This window comes from Trichomycterus rosablanca, chromosome 19 (assembly GCF_030014385.1).
Source record: "Trichomycterus rosablanca isolate fTriRos1 chromosome 19, fTriRos1.hap1, whole genome shotgun sequence".
Classification (NCBI taxonomy): Eukaryota; Metazoa; Chordata; class Actinopteri; order Siluriformes; family Trichomycteridae; genus Trichomycterus; species Trichomycterus rosablanca.
This window is the reverse complement of record NC_086006.1, coordinates 22,979,263-22,998,985: the sequence shown is the minus strand read 5'-3', so window position 1 is coordinate 22,998,985 and position 19,723 is coordinate 22,979,263. Positions and strand designations below refer to the sequence as shown.

Sequence of the window (19,723 nt, the reverse complement as noted above, 5' to 3'; positions counted from 1 at the left end):
GTTAATCTTGCATTAAAAAGAGACGTCAGTCTGTTGGAAGTATATCCCTCTGGTTTAAATGAAGGCAATCTATTGTTGCTGTTTCAAATAGCACAACGTAGACAGAGCAACCGGAACTAGATGGAGCAATGCTGCCCCTTCGGACAATTTGAGGCAGCTCCCACTTTAAGCTCCCTTCTGTTCGACTCTCTCTCTCTTCTTATTGCAAGGCTTTTCGCCTTTGCAGACTGAAATTCTGGCATATAGGGTATACGGCTAAAGCTGACTAGTTCCACAGGGTCAGTCACAAGCTCTTACTTTTTTGATTCTTACCTAACCACCCCCACTACAATAAGTCCCCCTTCAACTCTTTTCCCCACCACCCCACCCTCAGTGCTTCGTCTTTCCAAAACGTCTATAGACGTCTACCTTGAAGGGAGGAGACACCGTTGACCGCCTTTTTAAAAATATGCGTTTAATAATCTGATTTTAGTCAGCAGCGTATGTAAAATATGTTTTATTATTAAATAGTGTCATTTATATTAATATAAAGATTTGCATTAAATGCGTAGAAACGTTTGGCTGAATTAAACTTTACGTACGCTTCTAGTAAGTCCACTGCAATAAAAGTATTAAAATCAATAGTTTCTAAATAGTTATCTAGGTAATAAAAACAATTATTGAGGGAGTTTTCGTTAAAAACAAGGGCGTTGATAGTTCAGAATGTAATTCTTCTTCGTATTATTATTATTATTATTATTATTATTATTAGTAGTAGTAGTAGTAGTAGTAGTAGTAGTAGTAATAGTAGTTTTGTTGGAATTGTGTTATGTCTTGCGATTTACATTTATATTTAAAATTGGTTTTACGCTTTAAAGGCCACTGTGTCGGTTGCCGGGGAAACTAGGCTATTACTCGTGATTGTTTGCGTTATTGTTAAAGTATGAAATAGTTGTGTGTGTTTTTTGTAGCTCGTTGTAATCTCTTCCCAAAAAATAAGCATGTGGTTTTGTGGCATCAGTGACGCTTTTTACGCTTAGTCGTTAAGTCATACGCTAGGAATTTATAGACTTTTGACAGTCTATAAAATGTAGATTTTTTTTGGCTGATGCTTGTTTTCGTTCTCATGGTACAGCTTTACTAATCTGGGGTGCGTTTCCCAAAAGCATAGTTGCTAACTACGGTAGCAACTTACATAGTTGGAACGATGCAGCTGCGATGCAAGTGTTTCCCGAAACCGTAGTTCGAACTACTGTTGTACCAACATGTTACTGCAGTTTCGGGACACAGTCGTAATTCGGATGTTTGTTAGTTTAACGATGCATCGTACTATTGTAGTTCAATGCTAACCTCCGTGGTTGTTTGGGAAACGCACCCCTGATATTCTTTATAAATATGCCATTTTTATTAGCACATTTGTAAAACTTAATGTATTGTTAGTAGTACTGCTACTTTTACTACAACTAATAATAATAATAATAATAATAATAATAATAATAATAATAATAATAAAAACAATAATAATAGCACTAGCAGTTTATTTTATTATTATTATTATTATTATTATTATTATTATTATTGTTATTATTATTATTATTATTATTGATGTTGTTGTTGTTATAGTAAGAATAGTACCAAAAGAAAAATGATTCTTATTATTATTACTAATAATCCCTGCTTTTACTTATTGTATTTCCTATTGGGACAGTTGTTTTATGACATGACTGTGTGAACAACCAAGCTGTAAAGCAATTAACTCAATGGGCTAAACCGGTTCTAACAACTTGCAACGTCTTAAATAAAATCTGACAGTATATTACAAAACAGTAGCCTGTGAGCACAGATATATTTGAAAAACTACACTATTTTAGTAAGCTTTTGAAAAGAGAAAAAAAAGACTTAAAGGATCACGGCCGAACTAAAAAATATGAACGAGAATAAGGGATAATTTGATAAACAGTATAAGGTAATTATACAGCTAAGGAGAGTTCCGTACATTAAGTTGGAGACAGTTAGGCTTTATTTTGTTTTATCCCATGATTAATGATAGAGGTTTGCCATTGTTTTTGTCATTTGCCATTACGTCCGTCAAAGGTCTGAGAAGGCATTACAATACTAAGTCTTAGGCAGCAGCGCCATCAAGCGTTAGGAATACTTAACAAAATTCATCGTAAGCATCGTAAACTGAGTCTTTGTATTTGCTAAACCAAAATTGGTCACACACTATCTACAGTATTTATTACAATAATACAACTATGTTGCTATGCTGTTTATGCAAATTCATTAGTTTTTGTATCTGATTTATATACATAATTTCATACACACACACACACACACACACATTATATATATATATATATATATATATATATATATATATAATCTTTTGCAGTTTTCCGCCATCGACTCGTGATAGCTTCTTTCTAGATGTTTTTTTTTTTTTAACAGGAACTCGAATGGTCATAAAGTAATTTAGCTCAGACGTCTAGCCAGCTATCCAGGTTTGCTTTGTTCGTCTGCATCTGTGACAAACAACGCAAACTCCAAAAGGGCTATAAAACTAACATTTTTGTCCACGGCGGAAATGTGCTGGATTGGGCTTTGAAATCTCGGTTTCCTGTTCGCATTGTTAAGGACCACAAAAAGGCAATTTCAACTGTTAACAGGAAACCAAAAACAGACACGTTTCATTTATTTTAACACAATTCACACAGACATATACGTGTTCGGATACAAAAAGAAAAAAAAACCTCAACAATATGTTATATAATAAGGTTTTGGAAAAACGTGTTTAAATAATTGAAAACGTAATATTTATGTAAAGTTTAAATACAAAATAGATATTGTTATTCTAATCAATTAATATTTTTTTAATTCTTTTTTAAATGTATGCGTTTAGCAGAATGCATTGCATTATACACTCTAAGTAAATATAATGTTGTTTTGCTATTATTATTATTATAATCAACATAATCGTCGTCGTCGTTATTTGTAGTTGTTAAATAAGTTTGCTATTTCAAAGGCCATGGCGGCTCTGGTCTATGCAAGCTCAACTCCCTTGTCTGGGTCAAAAACAACAACAACAACATGTAACTGCTTAAACGAAAAGCTCTTAGACGAAAGGCATGGGAAAAAAATAATCATGACGATACTTTTGGGTATTAAATAAACATGCATTGAATCCCATTTTTTGTCTTTAGTGTTTAATGATATTTAGGACCTACCTTTTAACATACAGACATGCATGCTACATATGTCATCATGCACGACTTTTCCAGATGAGGACATTTAAACGTGGTGGCTAAAATCAGTTCTTTATTTACAATGTAGCCAACTGCCCATGACACTTTTTTCAAACGTGTGTGTGTATATATAAATATATATATATATAATTGTCAAAATAAGAGACAAAGTCAAATACTTTTATATTAAGATGGTAGTAGTATATTTAGGAACATCTACAATTGAAATCTTTACAATTATGAAAATGTACAGACAGTTACATATACGACACAAACATATTTTAACTACGTAACAGTTACACAAGGAAAAACATCGACGTAAAACTCATAAATAATGAACTTAGAATATAACAGTTCAGGTATTACTTTTCACTTCTACTCCGGGTAGTTTCTGTAGGGGATATAAAAATAACAAACATATCTAAAATCAAATATGTTGTGCAATAAAAATATATTGTTAATACTGTTAACGTTGGTACATTAGCAAATTTTAAAGTTGGTAAAATACAAGTTACAAGAAATATTTGTGTGTTTTGTTAATTTATAGCGGGGAAGCGCTAACTGTTAAGACTTAAGACAATGGTATTTAAAAGTTTCTACCAGTCTGTATACTTATAAGTTTTGATCCATTATTTTTTGTTGTCGCTCTTTTCTTTATTCATTTTCTTCATCTTCATCCGTCGATTTTGAAACCATATTTTGACCTGTCGCTCCGTAAGGTTCAACACTCTAGCTACCTCATATCTCCGGTCTCTGGTTAGATACATGTTGAATAAAAATTCCTTTTCGAGTTCAAGTGTTTGATATTTTGTATATGGACACCGCTTCTTCCTTGTGGAGCGCGCATGGATCCAGTTGGCCACGGGATTATCTGGAAAAAAAAGTATAAATAAGCAAACGTTAGCATGTTATAAACAAACACCACAACGTGTCTTAAACCAAGTCTTTAGCACAACCTTTATCCTAAATGTGTTAGTGTGTCAATAGTGTTTAAATAACGATCAAAACTATGAAAACTTTGATTTTATGAAGTTAAGAAAAAGCTAACATTTTAAATTAATTACAATTTGAAGTCAGTAAAATATTCTCTGCAACCAAAGCATTTAAAGCATTCAGAGTTGCCTTTCCATAGCTTTTAAATGGCTGACTAGCTGTGAGAATTGGCGTCGTAAAATACTGAATAGATCTGTTCCTTTTATAGGACCATAAAACGTGTAATACGTCAAGTCTGCAGTGAAAACGTACTACTTTTCAGTTAATGCATTTATTTTATTCTGTTTGTTGTCTTACATGTATTCGCATTTCATTTTTATGGTATTATTATCATTTATTTTACCTATATTATTTCATCCAAATCCAAAACAGCGTATTAACATAATTTATTAAAAGAAAAGAAATTTTTTAGAAGTAACATGTTAATTGCACTTCCCATAAACGTACCATAAGCATATACCTATATTTTGTTTTTCATATCATTTTGGTGCTGTTGGCACTTCAACAACCCGCAACCAACTAGTACTTACAAAAACCCAAATGCACATTTATGTGGTTACGCCTTGTAATTTTAATTTGAACTAAGCAAGTGCTCAGATTTCACAGCTATTTTAATGAGATCGCTTTATAGCCACTGCCCGTTTTACAACTATGTCTTACGGCGTCCATCTTCAATGGACAGCCCCAAAAGCAGACTTGAGCGAGCCGAGTACAGCAAAGGCCAGATAAAAGGCTTTAGAACTTGGTTTTACGACGGACGACACAGCCAACCACCAAGCGAATGCAATAAAACCGAGACACGTCTCAAAACCAGCTGTAAAGCAGAACGGCTTTAAACTTACTTGGGTCCAATTCAGCCTTCTCTTCTTTGTGCTTCCCGGAAGACAGGATCTCCGACTCAGGCGAAGGTGCATTCTGCTGTTTGTCTCTGATGTCGACGGCCGAACAGTAGACGTAATCCGAATAGGTGCGCCCGTTTGAAGTCAAACAGTCTGCAGTTCGGGGATCCTGAAAAGCGTCAGGCTTTAGCCCGTAGTGTCGGCCATTAGCTGCATAGCCTGAAAAGGACACAGTGCCGGGGATAGGCTCAAGCCACGAGCGAACGTACCTTGAATCTGTTCCTATGTGAGGCTGGTGAGTGTACGGATGATAAACTACCGACGATTGCGAATGAGCAGGGGCCCAAGAGGTAGTGAAAACGGGTGGTTTAGGGGCGAAGCTGCAGGATGGATAATCCACGCATTCCGGTACGAGAGGCGTCGGTCGTGAACTGGAGGACGTCGGACCAGCAGTCGAAAAACGAGTCGCCAAAACATCCTCGCTCTCATGGTTGATCAAGGAATCCACATAGTAATTACTTATGGGACCCGTAGTCGACATCGCGATGTTTCCGTCTCTTTTACATGCATCCAATAATTATATGGCGTGTATGTGTACTTTTTATCTGCCCATAGAACAATCAGGCCAGGTAATTATTTCTAAACGCTTTCCAAGCTGTTATTGGACGACACTGAAACACGTGATTACATTTACCCCTTGAAAAAACGCACAGCAGATCAATGCGCGGGTCTTGGGATAGCAATGCACTTACGGGATTGCAGTAGGTGGTATATTTCTATGTTTTATTGAGCAACCTCATACACAATAACACAGATTAGCAATAAAATGTATTTTGAGACAAGAGAAACCTTTTGGATTCATGAAAAGGCACAACGTATTTTAAAGAATTTCGAGGTACTATTTGTTGCTGTAATAAATCCTGATCGTGGATTTACTATATTGTCTATGCTTTGTCTAGCTTAGCTTTTGCTTATCATTTTACTCAAATATTTTATATTTTGAAATACGCTAACTATACAGGTCTATCCTTGAATGTTCGATTTATTAGTATTTTGGACGATTATAACAGTCTTTGACCATTGATAAAACGTGTATACATAAAATTATTTGTGAGCCAATTTATTCTTTTTGTTTGCTGTTTTTAGTGAAACCTCAGTTTACATCGGTTTCAGATCATCCAAATTCAGGGAATCCCTCATAAAACAGAGTTTAAAATTTGTAAAGGTGGGAGCAGTAAGACCCTTAAAACTTGGCTAGTACAGAGGCCCTATTCGGCAAGTGGATATGTAAGCTTTCATGTCCTTCAATAAAATTTTATGAGGACTATTTGATTGTTCGTGTCGTTAATAATACTGCAGTTAGTTCCTAGCTATAATCGACGTTGTGTTTGTACAACGAGTAATCCAGCAAAAATAGTAAAGAAAGCATGGATGACCGAGGTGTAAGTGATGTGTTCTGTCCTCTAAAATCCTAAACTTTTTTTGGCAAAGTATGATTTGGTTAGCATATTTACGCTATTTTAAATAACACTGTAAAAAATATGAAAATGACCTGATGAATATAATCGAGAGTGTGCTTGTTATGATTTAGATAAATAACAATAAATTGATTTTTTCAATAATAAATACATTTTGTCATTTTAAAGATTTTTTTGTTGTTTAGTCGACGTCAATACAAAAAATCGAGCCATTCATTTGGTTTAAACGCGTATTGTTTTTAAGTGATATTTTGAAATAAATTAAAAAGTAAAAAAACATAAATACTTGAAAATACTTAAATATGTAGGCTTTTCGTTGAGATTGGTCTGCACATAGCTACAAATGTTTTTTTATTTTGTCTTTTAGACAATTTCAAAATGAAAAGATATTACATAATTTTTACAGTTACTTGGTTACATTTTTATCTATTTAAACCAGCGTATTATTGCTAAAGCTGCAGTAAACACGGGTGTAAATGTGTTATATTTCAGGTGTAAATGTGTTATATTTCGTATACATATATTTTAATATTTATTCAAATGTGTTAAGCTTTTCAAATACATAGAACCCATAAAACATTCTTATCACATGCTCTCCATGGCTGTCACAGAAAACCCATGGAAATAGCGAAATATACTGTATATTCTCTGTCTTGTCATGGTTAACCTACATCATATGCGTTTCTGCAAGTGTCAAACAGTGTTTGTTTATGTTATGTTTTGATGAATATGCAAGATCTTGATTATTATAACCAGTTATTGTTAAACATTCTGCCTTGAAACAAATAAAGCTTAGTTCAAAAACTTAAACATACCAGTCTCTTTATTTTTTTTTTAGTTTTTAACTGTATTGACCGCGTAAAGCTAGTAAAATAATTAACATGTTTTACAAATTAGAAGCTATTGTTTTGATAGACCAATTTTTTCTATGTAATAAGTAGTAAGTGTTCCGAATAATATGATGTGTATTTTAGCTATTATTATCACATTGTGTGTTTGTAAGTGTTTTTAATAGTCGTGTTACATTTTTTTACAATCGTGTTAAAATAATTATGTAAACTATTCAAGATGCTGAAGGAAAATTCAGTTTTTAAATGTCTTCTTTCGGGAACAGTGAAGCCCGAGGGTAAAAGGCAATTTGAAGCCTATTATTTAACTGTTGGCTATAAAGATTTTTACAGTGATCTTGACGAAGTTTTAGCTAAAGACCATAAATTGAGACAGTGTGCTGTTTGATGGTCAAACAAGGTTGGCTGTAATCCATTGCCATGCACCACACGGTCTATAGACTTCACGGTCGCTACAGGCTGGAGGCTGGCATCACGTTTCAAGGTACCAAACGTATCTTTGGATATCAAACCAAATAAAGTACGAATTTAAAATAACTTTTGGCCAAACGAAATTAAATGTTTAGTTATTTTTAGACGCAGTAAATTGTTACAATTAATCGTGGTATAAGCCCTTACTAAGCAAGCCAAGGAAAAAAAATACATTGATAAATGATTTAATATTACATTTTTGCTCATGCTAAAGGGTCAAACACATAAAATAATTCTTTTTTTCAAACGTAAATGCATTAGTACATTGCATTGGCCAGCTTACTCTAACAGTCATGGAAAATCAAATCATCCTAAAGCATTAAACCATCTATTTTTGTTCACTTTTTAAGTAAACAAAATATTACGTAAACGATACCTCTTAATTTCGAAGGGTATCACAATTATCTACTGTAATTGTTTATATTTGTGCTATCCACGAAGAAATCCACAGTTTAAGTAAAGCTTGATTAAAATAATACTCAATTACCACCAAAAAACTCTTCTGCGATTTTCGCGTACATTTATTTCAGTAGTCCATATGAAGAATATCATAATTGTTTAGATTCAGTAATGTGTTATATACGTTATGTAAGTTACTGTAACAAAAGTTTACTGTACAAACTCATCTAACTAAAAATGAAAATTATTGTGTAGTATACAAAATGGATATAATTCTTGATGAGGCTTCTCTTGCAACATTTCCTATTTTGTTGCCCTTGCTTTTATCTTTTATCCTATAGCAATAATTTACATTACATTTTACATGTCCAAAGCGACTTACAATTATGACTGAACACAATTATTTTGAGCAGTTGAGGGTTAAGGGCCTTGCTCAGGGGCCCAACAGTGGCAACTTGGCAGTGGTGGGGCTTGAACCGGCAACCTTCTGATTACTAGTCCAGTACCTTAACCACTGAGCTATCACTGCCCCTAATAATTGCAGTATAGCAAAGGTTTGGACACCCCGAGTCAGGTTCCATGTTTTATTTATATCTTAGTAATGAATGTTAATTATTTATCTTATATAAAAAAACAAATATAAGTACATTCATATATACCTAGCATATTAATATTGTGGTTATTGTAAATTGTTCGTTTAATATGTTTTGTCTTTAAAATATCATATTGTCTCAAATGTATGAATGTAAAGGTCAAACGAAAATGATAGCAAATTACCGCAAGTTTAGCAAACTTTTATACTACATAATCGACAAGGTTAACAAGAAGATGTACTAAATAATTTGGGCTTAATCAACTACTGTGTTATTATGTTTTACTTTTATTTTGGCCTACATTTTATCAGCTTGTCAAATTATAAATGACAATAATTTACTTTATCAACAAGATTTAAATTGAATATATAAAACCACTAATAACAACAGCTTATGTGGTGATGTTTAAAATACTGGTATGTCTTCAGTACCATGCTAACATTTACTTTTTCCTAGATTTTGTTTATTAATTTATTCTAGGTGAAAAAAGATCACTAGGCCAACAAAATTTGGCTAAATACAATTATTTGATGTTTTGCAATAACATGTTTCAACTTTTACTTGGAATGGGTAATCTCATTTTGGGCACTACTGCTCCTCGGGCTACAGGAATGAAATTACCTCTATAGTATATATAGATATTGTCTTGTGGGGGTAATTTTGTGTGCTGTAAATTCTTTGTTTTTGGTGCATTCCAAAAGGAGGTCTGTATTCACCCAACTAAATGAAAATGACTTTGGATTCCAGACTGTCTTTTTTTGTCGCAAAAAGTTTGAGTGAAAGTGTGTTACAATATGCAGATATAGCATAATTTATCTCAGATTTGTTTTAAAGTTTTAAAGCCACATGCGTTTAAAATGTTATGAAGATTTAAAACATTTAAAACAAAAAATTTAAACAATTAACAATGATTTATTAGCTCTTAGTGTAGAAAATTTGCGATTTGGTCAACAACGTTGTGTTAAAAGTTTTGCAGTAACGTTGCGACTTATGCATAAACTGCTACAATTTGTAGCAAAATTTAGCAAAAACGCTAAATTGAAGAAAAATATTGCTTTCAATGAATTCTAATGAATAAATGGTTTTATAATATTAACCAGATTAATCAGAACATTTTACGACAGCAAAACCGAATTTACAACTGAAGTTGAAATCCAATTTTCACAATCAAAGATATCCTAGATATTATGTCGACTTATTATCCCTTTTACAAATGGGTCGCGAGTCGACAATAATAATGACTTAACGACCAGCCACCGCACGTAAAACATATTAGAAATTTAAAGAAATACATAAAACCATTATGTATTCGCAGGTGGCGATAATTTGCTCCAAGTGACTTCTTGATACTAAGCTGACACTCAGAAGTCTTTATACTTATAATAATTTTATACAAGTTAAATAAACCTTAAACTTAAAATCCAGGTTAATATTTTCGACTGTTGTCAGCTGTCTCGGAAAACGTGTGAAAAGTTTAATTAACTTTTAAAATTTATTTTACAGTTATTTGAATATTGCGTACACAAAGTACCACCACACGCAGGGATACATTTATCTATAACACGAATACTGTTGTATTCTGACATTAGGACAAGTGCAATTGCATAAGTTTCTAACTAAACTCTTTAGGAGATCCATCCATCCATCCATCCATCCATCCATCTAACCAACCAGTTAACCAAACACCTATCCAAACAGCCAGTCCACCAGCCTTGGAGCAATCAATAAGCAATTCAGCCATCAATCGAGCAAACTATAAGAGCAATGTAGGTGAATACTCATGTATCTCTTCATATTTTGGAAATAAAATCATCTTAACATTAATGTGCATGCCACTGTTAACACCGGAAGCAATTTTAGTCCTACCCAAACCAAAACCAATCAGTATTATAGCGCGGTTGAAGTTTACCCTGTGTGATGTTTACTACCTTTTTTCTTTTAGAGCTCAAATCAGTTTTACAGCTATGCATTTAAAAGCCAAACTAAGGGAAGAGAGCCCACCATGGCTATAACCTTTAGTTCATTTACAATGCCATTTGCGAAGTCTTCACTACACAGGGTGTAATTTAAAGGCAATTGTCGCCCTTGATGAGGCCGAACTGACGTAATCAAGGCAGTTTCTTGTTGTCGAGCCAGAAAGCTTAATCCCAACAACATGAAACTACCTAAACCACGCACCAGCTGCGTGTGACGTTATCCACCGAAGAATAAAAGCAACCACGACAACGACATTTATAACATTATTCGCTAAAAAAGTACAAAATTCCAAAATGTCTAAAAAGTGAGAATTTTGTTCTTTGGTTTAGATGACAAGTAAACCACTCTTCATTAAAGGGTTCTAAAACCTCTTGTTTTTCACTGCCAAATACTAGTATTCTGCTGAACTTTTAGTAGGCCAGAAATTGAACATTACTAAATATTACTACGTTTAAAAAAGCAAACAAAATCGCCACACACAAGCCATACAATGCAACTGGGTTATAGCTTTAAATTAAAACACATTAATTTAGTCTAGCAGTTACAACTATGAATACTACTTGCAACAGACAATATAACATGTATAATTCACAAAAAACAACGTGTTGGTTTTGATTAAGGAAAGAAAAGAAAACATCAGACAATAACAAAATAAAATGTAAGAACGCCAGCGTTCAATATGTTAGAAAAAATACACACTTTGCTCAAATATGTTATTTCTTAAAGGTAACAACTGATCATAAGGGATGGAGGAACATCCTTAAAAACCATTAGCAAAAGCAAGGAAAGAAGAAAAGCCTTACCTTTTTGTCGTCCAAAAAGTGGTTATTTGTTGTCTGAAGAATCCAATTATTAGTCAGCATTGCTGTTGCCATACATCCATTTTGACTAGCGTCGTGTTTTTAGCATACATAGCCAAAACAGAGGCGCTAAGCCTCCATAGAAGCCCGCAGAGCTCTCCAGTGAGGCCAGCACATTGCAGTCCTGGGTATGTGGATTAGCCCTCCTCCACTCCGCTTTTTAATGCATCTTTACTGCACCAGCACATTATATTTGCAGATCATAAAATCCACCCCCAGCGCTTTGCAGGGCCGTCATGACATTACAATTTTATGACCTTGACTTACTGTGGTCACCTGGATAATATTTAAATCAACGTTATGGGGAATCCCACTCTTATTGAAAGTGCTACATTCTTCATCTTTCACACGCACCCTCTCTCACTCTGTCTTAAGTCCTCTTTTGCCCTAATGTTATTTTTCACTTTTAACAAAATGCTAAAGATGATATACAAGGGGAAGGCGATACAAACACGTTAGATTTCCAGACCCCCTTTTATTTAACAGACGACTTTTAAACGAAAACCCTTAGCTTAATAATAGACATGCAATGTACACAGTACGCAGATGTTTAGGATATACGCGCACTTAAAACTAGCTAATTTAAGACATAAAGACAACTCAGAATGCAGGCTAAAAGAGAAAGATTTTGTAATTAATAAAGGCATGCCTGTCAATACCATTCCAACAAGCCAAAAATCTTTTTTTATGCGCTATTGGCAAATGCAACGTAATTATGTTTTTCGAAAGATATTTCAGTCAGTTTTTCTAAAACCGAATGCCAGCATAGCTTTTAAGTGTGTGTGTGTGTGTGTTCTATGATGACAATAATTTTTACAGTAAGTTCGTTCTGCCTTCAGTTGAAGTTGTAACCTGTTAGCTCCCGAACCCGACTTTCTCTGTTGAGCTTCTTCAGTTTCATCCTTCTGTTTTGAAACCAGATCTTGACCTGTCTGTCTGTGAGGTTGATACTCTTGCTGATCTCCAGACGGCGCTCTCGAGTCAAGTACATGTTGAACAAGAACTCTTTCTCCAGCTCAAGCGTCTGGTGCTTAGTGTAAGGACATCTTTTCTTTCGTCCACATTTAGCTTTAAGCCAGTTCCCCGTTGTGCTGACCAACTTAGATTCATCTACAACAATAAAGAGAAATGTATCATGTTAAGACTGAGATATGTGCCAGATTATTAGCTATTTACCATAGACAAAATAGTTGTTAAATGGTTATGGAAGAAGATAATAAAGGTGATTCATAAATAATAAAAACAATAATAATAAGTAAATAGGTAAATAAAACTAATTTTACATCTGTTTATACTGAGAAATGTACTGTTAAAAATGCTAAATACAAATAAAGTATAAAACCATTTACAATGCATTTATATTATACTATATTTTGCTCTACATTTTATACGTATGTCTTGTTTAAAAAAGACTTCTCTCCCTTTTCCTAAAATAATTTAAAATGCAGCTTGAATGAATATTTAAATGAAAATTTACCAACTACTAATTACTCGAAAAATATTATTTTACCAATTTGTTATAAATATCGCAAATCGAATTTATGGTCAGCACTGTTTTAGAAAAACTCTTTGTTACTTTGGAAAATTGAAAAGAGTGCTTTTTGTCTTCGTGCAGTAAAACGTATACCTCTAAAGCCCGTTGTCGTTTCAGAAAAAGATTTAAACCCTGCGTACTAATAAAACTTAATTACTAATTTTAATGAGACAGGCAAGCTAAATAAACCAAATAAAATAAATGAATAAAACAAGTAAAATAATAATAAATCATATTTTCTTTTTCTTAAAAGAAAGACAGCTTTTAAGTTAAATTTAGATACAATACAAATAAGTTTTTTTATTTTAATGTGGCTGAAATCCTGTATTTTAAATGTACATTTTTATGTGTCCACTATTCATATTACGCCCTAGTCTGTGTATTGTACTTTTCTTATCAGTAATTTTGTGTAAACTTTACGTTACCGCACAAATTGTGTAAAACAAATGTGAAGTAAGAAAATAGCAGATCAGACAGTAAGTGTTTGTTTCTGTGTGTGTGTGTGTGTGTGTGTGTGTGTGTGTGTTCTTTTTTTTTTATCGTGCTAGCAGTTACAACAGACAAATTAAACCATTTTATTGGAAATACTGGTCAAGAAAAATGTTACTAATTGTTTAATAGTAAAAATATAAATTTACAATTTTATAATAATAACAGTAATACATATGTTTTAATAGATTATATGTATTAGTTATTGCTATGTGTTCATATTTTATTGTCTTGTCGCATTTTGTGCATTTAAAAGACGATTTTTAAAAAATGCTTTTGAAACTATAAATATAAACGGGTTGTCTGTTAGGCGGTTTTTTACATTTAATTTTATTTGCTTATTTTTCTACAAAACAGACAGAGAAGATAATTCCATTATGTCCATTATTATTTCATAATAGGAACATTTTCAAGTTAAGCCAAATGACTTAGAACACACACACACACACACACACACACACACACACACACACACACACACACACACACACTCACTCACACAAATACAAGACAGCATTAACATGCTAAGAGATGGACTGAGAGACGTGCTTCGATCACCTTTAAATTCACTATCAGAATCGTCTGTATAGCTGTGGTTCTTCTGACAGCCATCTTTTTTTTGCTGTTGTCTCTTGTCCGCGGTTTGCTCCTCAGCATTCGTTATCTCGTTTGCTGGCTTGCTGCTTTTTACACATGAATCTGTTGCTCGTGGAGCTGTTATTCTCGAGGTTGGGTTAAAGTCCGAACCGACAATATTTACTTGCTGAACCCTTTCACCTGAATACACCTGGTTCTCTCTGAAATACTCAACGGCTGAGACGCTGCTTTGATCCGAATGTCCGCTATTGTCCCCCAGTCGGATGTAGGTGGACCTCTCCGCAGATTCTTTGGGGTTGTCAATATCAGTCTGATACAGACAAGGAATGACTTCCTCTTTGACACCGCTGGTTGGAAAAGAGCACGTGTGCAAAGGCTGGGCAACAGGTTGTGCACGTCTGTAAGTTTTGGAGGCGGCCGTCCAGACGTCCCGCTGCGACAGGTAATGTGCGTGTCCATAGCCGCTGATTGGTACGCTGCTTTGGGTCAGCTCTTCTCGTCTGGAGTTGGGTGCACCAGTGACGCCCAAATTTCTTACAGCCTGACAGCCATATTCTGCAGTCGATGACATGTACATCCCCGAGTTTGCGGAAAATCCTTCACCTCTGTATGACGTACCTCCAACCAAAGAATCCATCAAAAATGACCCAGTTGCCACATTGTTCGTACATGACATTTTGCTTACTTTGGCAGTTCGATCTAATGTTTTAAGGCAAGCACGTTTATGTCGAAATGGATAAGAACAGTAGGACGCTGACATCTTTTGGAGGATGGGTGGGGGGGATTCGCAACACTATTATGGATTCAAGGCGAACCCGTCATATGACTTTCAGACCAATAGGGTTTGAAAGTGGCCTTGATGCTCTAGACTGCGCTGACGTCAAGCGGGTCAAGTTGGTTATGGAGTTGAGTAGAAGATCAGGGCAATGGCGCCATCTAGTCGACATGATTGAGAAAAAAATAATCTTTTACGGAGAACAAAGATAACCCGAACAGTTAAACATTCCGTTGCGTGACAGAAGAAAAATAGAACAAACAAGTAATGCACGTATTTTAATGATGTACTTTACAAACGTTATGAAAAGAGAAAACGTAAGCAAGCAGAATTTAATCTCACAACCTTATTCTCTTACAAAATGGACACACAAATTGATGTCGTGTATTTGGACTATTTGGTATTTTTGTTCGTCATTACGATAATCATCAGATGGTTCGATGCATTTCTTGTCTTATGATTCTTTAATATTGAGTAAAGGTTATTTTGAATGTTATTTTTAGAAAGCTAAGTGTGTTATACTTGCACGAAAGCCATTGTTGTCGTTGCATTGTATGCTTGATTTAGTTGATTTTTACATAGCGTTCAAAAATTAAAACGATATAAAAAAGTAGTAGTAAAATTACTTTCAGAGACAACTATATGTATATATATATATATATATATATATATATATATATATATATGTGTATGTATGTATATATGTATATGTATACCAACTTTATATATATATATATATATATATATACTTTATATATATATATATATATATACAATAATTATTATCAAATCATTGACAGTGTTTAAAAACATTATGGAGAATATATTAATAATTTTAAATGAATAAACATTTCTATAATTGTATTAACAATTTTGCTTTTTATTTAATAGTTATTTGGTGTTAAATTGATGTCATTCAAAATTTATAGCATTCTAAAATTGTTTATGTACACATTTAATACATATAATGAATTACGCTTTATAATATTTTATGCACGAGTATTCAAATAAATCTTTATAATTTCATATCACACCTAATATGGTGTTTGTAAACAACCATATTTTAAATTTCACTAAACTAAAAAAAAAAAACAAATGCTAATGTAAAGTCTCCAAACCTCCGTGAATATCTAACACATTTTTTTTTTTTTTTTTCTAGCCACTAACAGCTTAAAAATGATTTATTTTTCTTGATTATGCAATGTGCCGATTCGGATTCGACAGTTCACCGCTAACTATTCTATGTCTGCTTTTATAATGTACAGAACTGAAGCCTTTATATAACATTATTTATATTGTTTATATATACATTTTCGGTTTGTAATGCTTACTTCTCAAATACATTACACTATTCTATGTCTGCTTTTATAATGTACAGAACTGAAGCCTTTATATAACATTATTTATATTGTTTATATATACATTTTCGGTTTGTAATGCTTACTTCTCAAATACATGTAATGTTATTGTTGTGTTTTTTATTCGATGAGGAGGTTGTATTGCACTGTATACATTTAGTCAATAAAAGTTATAAAATATAATTATTTAAAGTTGGACATATAAATATAATTTAAGTAAATTTATGAAAAATTCAAGGGAATTCAATGCAAATGATATAATTACAAATTATACAATTATATTACAAAACTCGGTACAAAGTACAATAAAGCAAGCAAAGCGCTATTTATTTCTGTACAAAAGTAGCTTACTGGGTCTCCCGCTCTTCGTTTTACACAAGCACACAAACACATACACACACGCACACACACACACACACACACACACACACTGAAAGTAATTTTACTGCTTTAAACATTAATGAATTAATAAATATCGGTGTACTTCGATGTTTATGCAGTTCCCCTTTAAATAAATTGCAGTCCACCCACTGTGCCAAAAAGAAAGTTATAGCTGCTGCATATAACGTCTTTAAGACAATAACAAATAATCAAAGGGCAACATAAGCATTTTATAATATAATAAAAAAATTAACACAAACTCCTATTGCGAACACCACCAGCGAAATATTCATTTATTTAGTTTTTAATCATTTTGTTTTAGGTGACCTATAGGGGAAGGAAGTAAAACAAGCCATTAAAGGACATTGTCAAAATAGATCTTTTTTATCTTTGACGATACAAAAAATATCCTTTTTAATAACCTAAAAATAGTCTAAACATTTCCAACTGTTTTTTCCATACTGTATATAGAAAGTTTTTAATACAAGAATATCGCAGTCATGTTACATTAACCCAATATTCAAATAAAGGTTTTGAAATATTTTGGATGTTCCTTTTCTTCCTGGCACAATGCGTTCGACGTAAAATTAAAATCCAGCCTAAATTTAATTTAATAGCATTTCGGCTAAGACTAAGATTACTGATGTTTAAGCAACCTTTGCTATTTCTTTGTCATCTCAGAGGGCACTTACATGGCGTCCACTTCATCCGCGTATGCACAGTTAGACGCAATGCTGACTAAATTCAGATTTTTTTAAATAAAAAACAAACTCGGTTTGTGAACACTAACAGAGGGAAGATTGCACATGGCTTTTTATGTGATAGGGATCTATGTCTCCATAGCGGTATATGAATTTTATCCAACAGTGTATCCTTCGGTAGTATGACGAAAGACGAATGAGTTCAACTAAATACCTACGTCACCAAACCAGGGCCAAGGTTGGTGGTGTGGGTGTGACAAGCGAAGTCTTTTACCCTTGATCCTTGGCCCTTGATCTCCCTTCTAATACTTGGTGGGTGTCTGTCTCTCCGACAAATTTGCTCGCAAGCTTATTTGCAATAAAATAATTAAAGCGTGAAGCTAAATGTCTTTAGTTACTCTTGCTTGTTAAAGATATCTTTAATTGTTTTACAATTAGAAGCACAGTGGGTTTTTAGGTGGAATATCTAACGTATTTAAATGAAACTTGCTTACATCAGTGCAGCATTAAAATGTTGGCAACGACTCTTACCTGGCGCACAAGCTGTTGAAAATTTTTACAAATAATGCACACTTACTGAGTAATTTAGACATTCAAAATTACCGCTTTTTTGTTACTGTTAAGCTCTTTATCCAAAAAATGTATAATGCAGAATGTTTTTTTACTGGACGTGCTGAAACCAAGTTTGACTCCTTATACATTCCTCGTTGCTTTCACTAGCTCTTATGGTCATCTGCCCTCTTCAACACATTTCCTGGCTATAGGGTGTTCTTGATTCAGTTTTATTGCAATAGGTTAAAGGTAAGGGCCTTGACATTAGTGAAGATATGCAAAGAAGTGCAATCATTTCTCATTCCAGTATAAACACGTGAAATTTGCATATATGCTGCTATCACAAGCTCATATTTGAGAATCTCAAAATCATTTCTTAAAAAGGATTCTGTGCACTACATCAGGATATGCTTCACAGTAACAATTTTGCTTTGATCTGCACTAACAATACTATCACCCAATGCTAGTGACGTTAACGTTGTTAAACGTGGTTGGGTTAGCAAATTTACTGATACTGTTCATTTTCTAAGTTCTTTCAAGTTCCTTTGTTTAAAAAGCCGGACTTTCTTGTTTACTGTTTACTGCGGAAGTGTACGCCATTCCCCACGAACAGACGGTGCAATTAAGAGAAAAATAGCCATTTAGTGCCTCTGTGTTTATGGCAGTGTCTAGACTACAAGAGTGGCGATTTTATTAACAGGGCACTAAAGAAAGTTTTTTTCTTGCAGTCTTTCCCTCGGACAAGCTGCAATTTCAATGTCTTTGCCGCACAGCAATGTTTGTTTGTCAAACGCCTATTTTAGTCCAAAATGCAGGTCTAAACTTGATGTAGGCCTATATTTTGTAACACCTATTTTCACCATTTCAATCGCTAGTACCTTAATTTACCGTATAACATTTTTTTTTATTTTTTTTTACCGAATTTCCACAGCGCAGTTGCAATTTTACAAATAGCTAAATCCTAACATAAAATACATTGATTGCTTTTACTAGTCTGATTTCTAAAATTAAGTCCAGGTTTACTTGTGTTACATTATTAACATTTATTTAGGTGATATATAATATCATACATAGTTCAACTGTAGTCTTTGCCTTCTCTTTCACAAGACAAGAGAATACATGACATTAAATGAAGCAAAGGATATAAATAAATAAACAATATGCCTTAACTAAAACGCGTCTGACTGCTCTGACAATACAGAGAAAACAGCAGCAAGCTTATGTAAATCAACTTATTATTAGCTATACTTACAGTCACGAATGCACATTGAATTATAATATATATGATATACAACAATACATTATTAGAGATTGTACAAGTCACAGTTAAAGAAGACAAAAATTAAAAAAAGAAAAAATGTATAATGACTGACAACTCCAAGACTTGATTTATAATACATATTTACATAGGAAATTAGAAGTGTTTTGTAAGTAAAACAGCCAGTAGAGCAAGGCTCCTTCAAAAATCTTCATAAAGTAAATTTGATTTGTTTTCTTTACAGTTGCTTTATACAGATTAAGACCTTTTTGACATCTCCACTAATATATTCGTGAGAACTTAGTCACTAATGTCGACTGTCAAATGTCTAGCAATATAAATGAATTACAGTGGTACAATAACAATATTAAGTAAACCATTATAAAAGCAGTTCAATAA

The 19,723-nt window shown here is 33.5% G+C and overlaps 2 protein-coding genes across 2 annotated transcripts; both read right to left on the bottom strand.

Annotated features, from left to right (window-relative positions):
* Positions 1-3,520: 3,520 nt before the first annotated feature.
* hoxc9a (homeobox C9a) lies at positions 3,521-5,600 on the bottom strand. The gene is made up of 2 exons (XM_063014973.1): positions 5,057-5,600; positions 3,521-4,092 (listed from the first exon to the last, which is right to left on the bottom strand). The coding sequence occupies exons 1-2, from the start codon at positions 5,592-5,594 to the stop codon at positions 3,851-3,853; spliced, it is 780 nt and encodes a 259-aa protein (XP_062871043.1). The 5' UTR covers positions 5,595-5,600; the 3' UTR covers positions 3,521-3,850.
* Positions 5,601-12,377: 6,777 nt separating this feature from the next.
* hoxc10a (homeobox C10a) lies at positions 12,378-15,039 on the bottom strand. Its single transcript, XM_063015198.1, has 2 exons — positions 14,261-15,039; positions 12,378-12,789 (listed from the first exon to the last, which is right to left on the bottom strand). The coding sequence occupies exons 1-2, from the start codon at positions 14,973-14,975 to the stop codon at positions 12,515-12,517; spliced, it is 990 nt and encodes a 329-aa protein (XP_062871268.1). The 5' UTR covers positions 14,976-15,039; the 3' UTR covers positions 12,378-12,514.
* Between the last annotated feature and the right edge of the window lie 4,684 nt (positions 15,040-19,723).